Source organism: Bradysia coprophila (genome assembly GCF_014529535.1).
Source record: "Bradysia coprophila strain Holo2 chromosome X unlocalized genomic scaffold, BU_Bcop_v1 contig_79, whole genome shotgun sequence".
NCBI classification, from domain to species: Eukaryota; Metazoa; Arthropoda; class Insecta; order Diptera; family Sciaridae; genus Bradysia; species Bradysia coprophila.
This window is the reverse complement of record NW_023503370.1, coordinates 862303-875049: the sequence shown is the minus strand read 5'-3', so window position 1 is coordinate 875049 and position 12747 is coordinate 862303. Positions and strand designations below refer to the sequence as shown.

At 37.7% G+C, this 12747-nt stretch overlaps 1 protein-coding gene across 3 annotated transcripts; it reads right to left on the bottom strand.

The window, feature by feature from the left end:
* Positions 1-307: 307 nt before the first annotated feature.
* On the bottom strand, positions 308-11814 carry LOC119070406 (mitogen-activated protein kinase kinase kinase 4). Of its 3 annotated transcripts, XM_037174731.1 has the most exons (17): positions 11734-11814; positions 11569-11673; positions 6390-6569; positions 5436-5739; positions 4917-5376; positions 4590-4854; positions 4306-4518; positions 3890-4243; positions 3670-3829; positions 3440-3598; positions 2818-3377; positions 1957-2758; positions 1673-1864; positions 1216-1611; positions 1021-1143; positions 755-811; positions 308-683 (listed from the first exon to the last, which is right to left on the bottom strand). In XM_037174731.1, the coding sequence occupies exons 2-17, from the start codon at positions 11646-11648 to the stop codon at positions 588-590; spliced, it is 4401 nt and encodes a 1466-aa protein (XP_037030626.1). In that variant the 5' UTR covers positions 11649-11673; positions 11734-11814; the 3' UTR covers positions 308-587. The 3 variants fall into 3 exon arrangements, with proteins under 3 accessions (XP_037030626.1, XP_037030628.1, XP_037030627.1); XM_037174733.1 differs by having other exon boundaries at positions 745-811; positions 11569-11800; XM_037174732.1 differs by lacking the exons at positions 11569-11673; positions 11734-11814 and adding an exon at positions 10410-10588.
* Positions 11815-12747: the final 933 nt, after the last annotated feature.

The following is a 12747-nucleotide window of genomic DNA, read 5'->3' as shown; positions in this document are numbered from 1 at the left end:
CCTCCTGCAGCACTGACATGTGCAACGAAAGTTTACTGCCACCGACAATACAGACCATTGACAAATTCTTCGCAATGCGATTGAGTTATAGTTTTACATGAAATGAACTTGACCGATCCCAGATCTTAGATCAAGCGTTTTTTGTCTGTGAAAGGATTTTCTCACCGTTCCCCGCAACTATTGATGGATACTTCAGTTGAACCACAAAATTATTTTATTTTCTTGTCCAAAATTCCTTTATTTGTCCAACGATACACTTAGCCTAGACTAAACCTATGCAACAAAATTTTCATTTCTTTTTTTTTTCGTATAACATTAGGCCACTCGTTGTCTAAAATATTTTTAAAACAAAATCACAAAAACATACGATTAATATTTGAAATAGTTTACGTAGCACACATGAACTGCATTCTACATTTCATAAACAATAAAGTTAAAAAAGAAATAATAATTAATTGATAAACGCACAATAAAATCACACAAAAAGTCTGATTCATGAACCTGAGTCAAAGAGGTGAATTACGATGCAATCAAAGGAAAATAAAAACGGTTATCTGTGATTATGTACACAACAATTTCGGTTTTTGTTATTTCATCTGACTTTTAATACTCAATTTACGTATGTTATTTCGACGAACGTCTAATCCATTATAGTCGCACCCACAATCAACAGTAAGATCCACCTACAAACAAAAAATGATTTTCGATTTGAATTCCTTTGATAAACGAATCAATCGGTCTAACATTGAATTACTTTGCAAAAATTATGTTGAAGCAGTTCCAATGCATTCCAACGTATCTTTGGATCGTGCTGAAAATGTTTAATTTGTTAATTTTTAAGTCAACTTTTATCGTACTTTTTCTTCGATTTAAAGCACAAGCCAAAACTTCCATCTAGGGTGGGCGCACCAGTCGAACATGTACCAGATGTTTTTTCATTGATAAACTTTGACAAACACTACTGATACATGTCCGGATACTGTAGACACTCTAACCAAAAATGTAAAATGAAAACCAAACCTGTAAACAATGGTCCAGAAAATCGTGCCCTTCTTGGGACAGACTTGGCGGAGCATCCGGTGTCTCTCCCATGCCAACTTTAAACATAATTTGAAAATTTGAATCGAATTGCGACCAGGGTCTCTGTTGTACGAAAATGAATAAATTGCGTCACATATAAGCATGCATCACGAACGATTTTAATCGAAAGTTTACCTTTCCCGATGCCATTTCGATCACAACACATCCAACCGACCAAATGTCCGCCGATCGGCCATGACCAACGGAATTCGTTTTGGTGAACACTTCTGGCGCCATATAAGCTTGCGTGCCGACATATCCCTGCAGTTCACCAGCTACTGTTGTGTGGGCTTGAATTTTAACAGCCGAACCAAAATCGCCCAATTTCAAGCAATTGCCTTCGTTCGTTAAGAATATGTTGGCGGTTTTGATGTCACGATGAACAACGCCGTGCTTATGAAGTTCGTGAACTGCGGATAGTAATTGAACCGTAAAACGCCGCGTTAGACCTTCGTGCAGTCCACCCGACAATTCGACCAAGTTTTCCAACGTTCCCTCTGAGCACAGTTCCATGAAAATCAGAAGCTCTTCCTAAATATACGCTAATATGAGTCTCTAGTCAAAGCACAACCATTTTGAATGTTCAACTCACCCGATGAATTTCCACACCGTAGTATTTGACCAAGTACTTGTGACTGATCCCTTCAAATATTTTCAGTTCTTCAGCTACATTTTTGATAGCTCGCGTTTCGTTCGGTTGAATCGTAATTTCTTTCATGGCCATCAATTCACCCGTTGAATTATTAACAGCAGTGTACACCTTACCAAATCTTCCTTGGCCAATCTGCAAATGAAAGCATTTCGTCGTACACAAGAGCGTAGATGGGAGAAATCATCAACGTGTGAATTCGTTTCGGGATGGTTCACATAACTCACCTTAATGCCACGGTGCCATCGAAAGTTCACACTTCTAGCCCGAATGTGAATCTTATCCGAATTGTTTAGCGTCTTCACTTGACCGATCAAATTCAAATCCCTCAAATGTCGATCCAACTCCAGATCGACTCGATTCACAGCATCTCTGACACGAATTTGCCGAAGAACCGGACTGTAGCTGTAGAGTTTAGGTACTTTCAATGTAACACCAGACGTTTCCACTTCGCATGATGTTTGTTTGCGTATCAGCGTTGGTGTATTCGGTGCACTAGTCGGTGACATACCAACAGGATCTTCTTTAACACTGAACTGGTGCTGGTACATTTTCTGATCGTCAGTTGGTAAATGTCTTGGTGATAGTGATGTTCGGGTCGGTGTCAATGCTCTACCGGTTTGTGGTGAAACTTTTCTGGATCTAGGTGATGCTCGTTTGCGTATTTCCGGTTTTGGTACAATACCAACAACGTGACTGATGCACGCATCCATTTTCGATTTCAGATCGTCAAATTCTTGTTCGTTTAAATGCTTTGTATTGGAGGGATCACATGCAGCAATTAGAAAATCTAGGCCCTGAGCAGCCCATCGGGGTCTGACGCCTCTGCCTCGTTCGCATCGTTGCGTCACGAATAGCATCCACATTCTAGCAAAGTGGACGATTCCCATTGACAAATTAAATTCGCACGTCTTGTCCCTGCACCCAACGACCTTCGTTTCGAACAAACGAATAATTTCTTTGTGATAATCGAAACCGAACTTAAAGCCCTGATGCAACACTTCCCGGATGCGTGACAGAACGGCAATGCTGTGCAATTGTAATAGTGATGACTCAATTGTAATATTCGATCTATCAAAATGACTTACCGATCCTGTTCGTCCATGTCAGTCAGATGTTTATTGTCGCAACGCATTTGCACATGTTCAACGATTTGAGTTAGTTTATGGCGCACAGATAGCACTTGAGCTTGTAGCATTCGCACCGACTCTTTCACTTCACTGCAAATTGTTGTTGTGCCGTGAACGTAGTCCTCGTGTTCTCGATGAAAATCGGACATTTCCAAATCGCGGCAAAGTGTTTTTGCAAAATAGAGAATCTTGAGCGCCTTTTCCCGTTCAACCGTAAACAGAGACTGGGTCTCACGACAGATGGTTAAAATTTGCCACTTTTTCTCATCATCGGCTGAACTGATCGGCGTATCTTCGATTTTCTCGTCGAGCTCTTGGGCTCGCGTGATCAATCGCTTACCGATTTGTTCAAGCAGTTTGCTGACAATGGAACAAAATTTATGTGCCGTCACTGAATGCTGACCAGATATCATCGGGCATATCAATTTCGAGAACATCCATTCCTTATGTAAAGCTGCTTTTCGATGTGCTTCGGGTGACGCTTCCAACACCCAATGTTCAACATAGTCCAGGTACAACTGACAAATAGGAAAAGGAAATTTAAAATATCCCAACGACTGTGATGCAAGCTTGTTCATACCATGAAAACATTTCGAATCGTCGCATCAAATTCGTCCAAAATTACTAAATATTTTTCCAGCACCGAGTCTTTGTCATATAAAGCGGTGTGAATGTGCTTGCTGTATCGTTCGCGATGAGTCATAGCCAGAATGAGTCCCTCTCTCAATTCTTTCATGAGCTGAGTGATAAAAATTTTGAAATTAGCTTTCGTCGCTCCTTATCGGTTGCAGTTTGAAATGGAAAACTCACTTGTTCTAAACTGAGTGGATTCGGTGTCAACGGCTTTGATTCAATCCGCATTCGAAGGTATTCATGTAAAATTTCCAATGGGATAACCGTTAGGAACACAAACGTTGGCGCATATGATGGCAAATTGAGCGTCTGTGATTCCGGAGACCATGATCCATACCTGTCAACAAAGTCCGATCTGTAAACATCGTTCATTGGTTGACCAAAATTCACAACTAACCGTCTCAGTTCTTCGACCTGTTCAGCATCAATGGGTGTCTCTGCTAGCGGCAAATCTTCCGAAAATGCTTCAATATCGAATTCGACGTCTTCCGTTCCCGGCTTTTCCAATGTGATCATCGTTTTCCGTAACACAACATTGTACAAACGATGCAAAAACGCCAACGATTTGCCCAGGCCACGAGATTTTAAAATATGTTCGATGTACTTCCGGTAAGGGGATGTGGATAGTGTGTACCCTTTTGTCTTTGAACTTTCGAAAAAGTTGATGTCGTTCATGTAACGCGTAAAGGTTGAGTTTGAATCATACTCTTCCTGTTGCATTTCAGTGGGGGATGTTATGTCTTTGGACGATCTGTGAGGATGAAAAGACGGTTTTATGATAAATGTTTTACGAAGCCGAAAAAATGACGTCACTCATTGCTGCTGGCACTGTCACTTGGACTATCCGAACCGGGACCATCACCTTCAATATTGAATTTAACCTTTGGTATTGTTGGTATTTTCAACTGTCGTGAATCGATAGAGTCCCTTCCGGAATCGTCATTGTCCGGTGCAGACGATGACGTGCTACTGTCACTGGGGTGAATATGTACGGATGTCGGCCATTGAAAGTCTTTCCCTTGCAATCTTTAAACAAAACAAAAACGACTGTCACTAAAAAGGCAAGTCAAGAATTAGACAAATTCAAAATTGTGTACTTTCTAAACAACTTTCCAACCATCAGCAATTTTAACTGTTGGTGTTTGGTGATATTGTACCACAGACACATGGCTTTGACTCGGCCAACAAACGATTCGCAGCGATAAATGGGATGATGGGATGCCATCGATTGGGACGATGGATATAATGACTCAGCTGCTTCGAGGCGAGTTAGCAGTTCTTCGACTTCACGTAATGCTATCACTTGCTGTTGTTGACAATATTTACAGTAGAGCGAGTAACAATCTTGGCAGATCGTCGATTCTGGAACAAAGTATTTGATTCGATTAAGCACAAACCAAGGGAATAACGGTTATCACACTCACTGTTATCTGTTGCGTCAGGCGTTTGACTTTGAGAACTTCCATCCGATCCATTGCCACTGTCCGTACTGATGACACTCGCTTCGCGTATATATTTCGGATGGAATTTATAATTTTGTATTTTCTCCAACAACTCTGGCACACCCTGCCTGGCTGTATACAAATATTTATCCTGCTGATCGAGCGATCGGTCCGCATGCCATGCCTGAAGTTCCAGCCAAATTAAATCTTTCAATTCCGTCTGCCATGTATGGTCTTCTGGCGACATTTTTGTTTCCTGTTTATCACTGGTGGTGCTGCCCAATTTAATTAGATTAGCAAATGTTTCGTGGAAATCGCGCCGAGTTTGAAATTTTCGATCGAAGGCTTCGTCTGTCGTGCAACCGAAGCTAATCGGTGGAGCTGACGTACGACAACCGACCGGGCGTGATGTTACACTCATATATCGATTACAAGATTCGACCTGAAAGCAATTTTGATCAATTTGGTGATCTTGGCAACCGTATGACTATCGGATCGTACCAATTTCGGAACAATAGCCAACATGTTCTTCGTCAAAGGTCGAGGCATCGGCATACTTTCTGCACGTTCCTCATAGGTAATAGGATTGGTTAAGTCAATGGGGCCCGGTGGATTTAGGACAGACGAGCGCTTAGCCTCACGCTCTGAATCTCGTAACAAATTTCTGGATCGCTTGTCGTTTGCTTTGCTATTATCATCGTCGATGAACATTTCGTTTAAGATGGCACAATCCATCGTATTTCGACGATTGGCTCGTGATCTAGCCATTCGGGTAGTACCACGAGTTTGTTTTGTTGTGATTTCTCTGTAAATAAAAGTATGATTCACATCGGCTAGCTTCACAATCAAGTAAAGGAACACTGTTGCATAATCGTTTGCTCTTAATGATACATTTAGACGAAGTTGTCGTATTCTATCTAAATCAACTGATGTTAGCTCGATAAGTCAAACATAACGTCGTGAGCAAGTATTTTCATTGGTCGTGGCTCTGTGTAAATTGGTATTACTAAGAAGATAAAAAGTGATTGGCTGTTGGTTTATTCATAACAACTTCGAATGATTTAATAGGATAAATCGAATAAGAAATGTGATATCACGAGCTGCGACTAGCGATCCACATAGAGGTGGTGAATCCGTCGGAAATTACAGTTTCCGATGTAGACAAATTGAGAGCATGATTGTCATTAGAACTGGGGAAATACATTTACGATTGTCGGTGATATTGTAGCTTAGCTAGCCTGATAATAAATAGTAAAGTTAACCGATGAAGAAATTCAGTCGATAACGTAAAGAGCGTCGATATTTTGCATTTGGTTTTTCTTTTGCAACATTTAAAAAATGATTGAAATGAAAACAACAACAGCTACAAAGCTACAATATGGTGCAAATTAGAAAACTGACCTGATGGAGATCAAGCACCATTGGTTGATCTGGTTAATCCATAATTTAACTTACCCTTTCTTCCGCTCCCAGTCGCGGTTTTTAATTTTAATTCGTGTCCGAGGAGGTGTGCTGCCATACTGTTCGAATTTAGTTAGCAATTCTTCGGTGGATGTTAATTTCTCGTAGCCGTTTTCCACATCTAATGAGGTAATTGAATCCGGTGAGGTATTCTTCTTTCGAAACTCGACTTTACTGAAAGAGGAAGAAAAATCGTAAATTGTTAGATGTAATTTAATTGATGTAATAACGGTTTACGGAGGCACAGACCTTTGTCATAGATTGGTGAATTTGAAGGGGAGATTACAAGATCTATATGTCTATAGAAGTGAAATCCATCTGTTTCATGATTTGTGTACCCGATTCGACTCGATAGATAGATTTAGTGAAAACAGAACTCTCTGTAAAGTTTGTCAAATTGGTAACATCGTTCCAGATCTTCAATTTTAAAGTTCTTTTGAAATAAAGAACAAGATTTTTATTCACAATGGTGAAACTCCACCTCAAGCTTTTGAGTAATATAACAAACGATGAAAATTGCTTCTAATTTGTTCATCGACTTCAACCTCCCCTCAAGTTCAGGGTCTATTTTTAGAAATTTAAATCTTATAAGTTCCATAAAATTCATCAAAAAATACCTAAATTTCTGAAGAAACAAATATACAAATGTATCACATGAGTATCAAATGCCAAACCGCCCCCAAAACATCTGGTTCACAATCACAATCTTCATTACATTTTCATAGCTCTAAAAATGTAAGCCTGATTTCATCAACACTACTATGCAGAGCTTCCCAGAAAGCTTTTACGGAAAACGGTTCCTTCTTCACCTTCCTATAGTGTCTAATTCCTAAAACACAATAGCATTAACAGCCCAATGTATTATGGTAATTGGCATTAAATTACCGATAACCATACAATTCGAACAGAAAGACTATACCAGATAACATTTGCCAAACAAAGGAAGTATATCGCGAAAAATTTAGATAAAAAGAAGAAATGAATGTTTCAAAAAAGAAATTTCATTGTGTCGGTTTCGGTTGCATTTTTTCAATTGCGTTGCAGGGATAAATCAAAAACCATTCAATCTGTTTGAAGGTATCCAAGAACAATTAATTTTTTTTCGAAAACATATCAACCGTACTTGTTCGACAAGTATGACTGCAGGTGTTTCAACGAGCTTTTTTCATAATTTTTTTTTTCAGTTTTTCAAAATTTGTTTATAGGTTCGTCAATTAAAATTTTTGATAAGTTAGATGTGCATGGATATTGTCGGGATATGTAAACGAATAATAATGGAAATATGTGGTAACTAGTTCAACGCAAAGCATTCAAACCAAAACATTTTCTACTGACCGAAAGTATATATTAGGAGTGATATTGCGAAATCTTCGAATAACTTTGGACAAGGGGTCACGGATATTATTGACTTATAGCTCATTTGATTCGTTGAACTGTTGTGAGTAAAAAGTGGTACTACGTTTGGTGTCATATATTTTTTTGTCGACGCTCGAGGTCATGAAGTAAGGGTCTGCCAAAAGGGGCCCATAATCGTTTTCTCGCGAGTAAAACAATTTTGGGAAAAAACTTAGATTAGATCGAACTTTGGGTTCCAAGAGTATAAGAACAACGTAAATACGTCGAAAAATTCTTTATTTTAGTTAATTTGACTATTATCAGCAATAAATAATGAATAGCCGCAAAAAAAACCTCAAAAAAGCGAACAACAATCGAAAGAAAGGGATAACATTTCGTCGACTTGGGGTGGACTTCCACTAAAGTCACTTAAACCCTTTGCAGTGAAACTTATCCAAGGATGTTGTTATAAGTTATGGTACTACAGAGGCTAGGCGCTCTCACCATACGTTCCATATCTCGGACTTACGTCACTGCAGCCGGTCAGGGCTTGGGAAAATCACCTATTTTTTCACCTAAAATGATTGATATCACCAACAGGTCAACATAAACCTGGTGGTGTTTATACTCAAAATGTGCGTCTCTTCAAGGCCTACAAGGCTAACTAACAAAGTTTTTTTTTTCCAAAATTCGACTAGTCGCGAGAAAACATCATGACCTCGAGCGTCGACGACAAATTAAAGTTCACCAAACGTAGTACTACGTTTTACTCGCAAAAGTTCAACGAATCGAATGAGCAATTAGTCAATAATGTCTGTGACCCCTTGTCCTAAAATGTCTGATTTTGTTCGATCGCCAAAAATATCACTCTTAGACAGAACTAATTGGGAGCAGTACACTAGATTACTTGCAATCGTTTCGACGATGTAAATTGGAATTATGTGGAAAAGTGAATATGAGAAGAAGAAATCACAAACCGTTTCTCCTCCCAGGTCGAAGAGGCAAAACCAAGCCGGTATTGCGACTTGTATGTGATTGTGACACTGGTTTATGCCCTAATATTCCACTGGTATTTGCAGACGGAGATCTTCTTAAATTACATTTTCTTATGAATGAATGAACAATACGTATCATACTACTGGTACATGTGCCGAGACTGGTGTCGCAACACTATTATGTTGCGTTCTCTATTTTGAAAGAAAGTAAGAGCTTTCATTTTTTGTCGTAATATACGCAACGGAGATTCCTTCAAATAAAATCCATGACCCATGGCATAGATCATCAAACCCAAAATAAACGTAGCCGTTAAATATTTACATCCACCTACTGTACGATTGTTATCTCCATCTCAATGAACTGGCTGTGTACATGTTTGAAAAGATGTTACCAACCATTTTTTTTTATTTGTGGAAATTTCGCAGAACGAAAAATTAAAATATTGAAATATTTGAGTAGCAAGTAAGTTAGCATGATTTTTCCTTCTTTTTTCAAAAAACACAAGAAAAAAATTCTGTCGTATAGTGGCTCTCCCAAAAAATTTATTGTGTGATGTTTCGATATTGTCGCATTTATTTTCCGAAAATACACAACCAGACAATAACAATTTTGACCCAATTGAATGAAAAGAAAAAGAAAAAGGAAAAAAAAAACGTGCAGTACCGAAGTGCAGTACATAATTTTCAGTAACCTGATTATGCGATTATTTAAAAATATATTAGTTTTGTAGTAAGCAACAAGTTGCATTCGAAATTAATGTACTTGGCAAAATATGCATAAATAAACACACAGAATAAAAGGCTAAACATAGAACTCGCTGTATATATATACTTAATATACATAGAATTCAACTGCGTAAAACGAAAATATCACTCATTTAAAACCAGACATAATTCGGCATATCGTATGTCAGCATAGACATCCAATAATAATAATTCAAAGACCATATGTTTGAACTTGTTAACAAAAAAAAATGTCTAGCAAATTCAAATTGTGTTGTCAATTAAAGGAAACTGAATCGACTTTGATTTTACAAAATTTAATTTCCACATTTCAAGAATCGGGGCATTAAATGCATAAACAGAATGTCGGTCGTACCTTTCGATTTGTTAGTATCACGTCAGTTCGTTTTGTTTTTGTTTAAAAAAAATTGACGTTAAATTGGAATATTTTAGGAGCCTCTGTCAAGCATTGAAATCAGTGATGCTCTATAACTCATTAAACAATCTCTGAGGATGACACATTACCAACATTCACAGATTTATGTCACGGATAACAGCCGAATTAAAAAAAAAAAAATCGACAAATTGGTGAAGTGCTCCACCATATTCTCTGGCATAGACTGAAACTATGTGAAAAAATGTAGTCCTCTAAGATAACGAACATTCCTTCCATTTATCATTTTGCCACGGGTTTGGTTGGCCGTTGTGATCAAATTGACCCGGTCACTGTTGTCCACATCAAATTGTGATTTTGTTAAGCTTTGCGGTTGTTTATATCACATCACATTATTTACTTGAGCCAATTCGTCTGTGGTCTTATGGTGATATTTAAACAACAAGGTGGAACATATGCTCCCGCCTATTGACGATGCAACATACGTCAGAGATGACATTTTATAACTGCAATACTTTGGAAGAAGAGGATCTATTCTCACGATTCAACGATTCCACAATAACTTACTATTCGTTCTCGAGCATGATGCTGTCTAGATTCGAATGTGTCGTGTTCCCATGTATTTGTCCACGTTTTGACGCAATCAAAAATTCGGTATGACTAAACTGTTTGCATTGTGCGTTGTACGTGCGCGTTACGAGATCCGCGGGATTATTTTAATTCCGGTCGTTTTCATGCCTTTACTCAAATAACTGATTTTATTCCAACAAAATGAAGAGAGAAAAATTTTTTGGTGAACACTTTTTACGTTTATATTGCAATAGATAAAATAATGCCATGTTGTTACAGACCTTATCTTATCATAGGACGAACGAGTGTTGTGTGCATAAAGTGTGTTATTCAATAATTTGCTAAAAATGAGTGTAATGAGTGATGACTGTGTAGACGAATAATCTTCGAAAAAAAGACGAGATTTTATTAGACGCGTATACGATGGGGTCTACTGATGTTTGTATTTTTTTTAGGCTAACCGGATCAAAATGAATGTATCTGAAAATTTTATTTGCCGAAATCCTAATTTGAACAAGAATGCTAAACGAGTCTTTTCTGATACGAAATCAGAATTGTTTATCTTCGATTTTCATAAACTCGCCAAACGAAATGGGAATCTAATTGCTGATAACTAAGTAATGGAATTAAGATGTTAAACTCTCTTTCGTGGAAATGAATGTGAATCGACCTGTTGCCAATAATAAAACTTTTCAATTTAACTATTAGCAAGATCAAGTTTAAAGTCCACAAATAGAGTGTAACCACTCATCACAAGGCAATCCTAAAATTCTTAACTTGACGAGTCTGTTGACATTTTCCCAACAAAAATTTTCCCGATCAAATTACACACAGCGATCAGAAAATTGCCGAAAAAAACTTTGAGAAGAAGACACCAAAATTCCAAAAACGAATCTCTGCAATATCATTAAAAAACCTGTTGTATAGCCAAACATAGCGGTCACAGAATTACATCATAAATTTGGAACCACGATCAAAAACAATGACCAGAAAAAAAAGAACGCACATTCATGATGCAAGGGAAATTGGATTCCACCGCACGAAATGAAAATGTTATGTGGAAGGCGTAGAGTTGCCCGGTCGAAAGGAGTTACAATCGAATATTACTTGGCACGTTCGACTATCTTTAAAAAAAATATTTTTATTTTTTTCCTACCTAAGGTCATCATCTTCTTCGCCGGAACTTGAGTAATTGATATTGATACCAACACGTTTTTTCCAGTCGGCATCAGCCATTATTGGTCACAATCTGTTTAGAACACTGCAATTGATTTGATTTTTAATTATTGACGGTGCACTAAAAGTTTTACACTCGGTTTACACAAAACATAAAACTTCCGCGTTAAATTTTCAGGTCCATTTTAGAAATAAATTGAAAGAAAAATCAGATGACGTTTTCTATCGGTGTTACAGATGTTTAATTCGAAATGTCAAGTAACCCAATGATGACAACGTAAAAATGACGGTGGTGGATATTACAGTAAGCGCGCGAAATTTGAAATCAGAAACATTTTTTATGATTTGTCGTTAAAAATCGAAAAATTTGATGGGGAAAACGATTTTCGGCAGCTTTGTCGGTTGAAACTTTTTGATTGACATAATCGAGGAAATTTTTAGTAAATTTAACTTACATGTGAAAACCTTTCAAGACAGATATGTGCAAAAATTTACATGCTGGAAGTACGAAAACTCGTGAAAAATAATGAAAAGTTCTATTTTCTTCTGTAACCAATGCATTACCGTAACATGTACATTTTTTGTTAAATTTTTCTTCAATGGTTGACATCTTTTGAAAATATTCAATGACAAGTTATTGGCCTTCGGTTTGCTTGCTCTAACAATCACAGTCTATAGTGTTGAGTGCAGGCAGTGCAGGCGAAAAATATTAAAAATGTTAACACTATAATGGCTTGTGAGTCGCTAAGACTTTTAGTACATTTCGACGAGAATGTGCATGTTTTGGATTGTTCTTATTCTGCACGTGTGAGAAAATATTAAAACAAAGAAAACTAAATTCATTCAATGCACCCATTGAGGTAATTTAAATGACTAATGCGACTAAAGCTCTTACTTTCGGGGCCACACGTAAAATTTAAAATGTCCTAACAACGATGTAATTAATCAATATTTCGTTTATAATACCGGAAATGCTTTTGTGTAAAGCAAAAATGAAATCGCAGGTCGGAAATTGAGGAGTTTCTCGACAGCACAGCAGCTGCTGTCTACCTTTCGTATTGTATCTTGGAAATTTTCACTCCACAGTGGTATATATTGCTACCTGAAGACGTTTTGGGCTTGTCGGTATTTAACATCGATACGCATTGAAAATAATAAA

Bases quoted from the DNA above. Each gene is read 5' to 3' on its own strand.
- LOC119070406 (XM_037174731.1), bottom strand. From the start codon at position 11,648: ATGGCTGATGCCGACTGGAAAAAACGTGTTGGTATCAATATCAATTAC. The intron at 6,570-11,568 runs GTAGGAAAAAAA...TTCCTCTTTCAG, and splicing joins GAAGAAGATGATGACCTTAG to TAAAGTCGAGTTTCGAAAGA. The intron at 812-1,020 runs GTTTGGTTTTCA...AAACATTTTCAG, and splicing joins TTCTGGACCATTGTTTACAG to CACGATCCAAAGATACGTTG.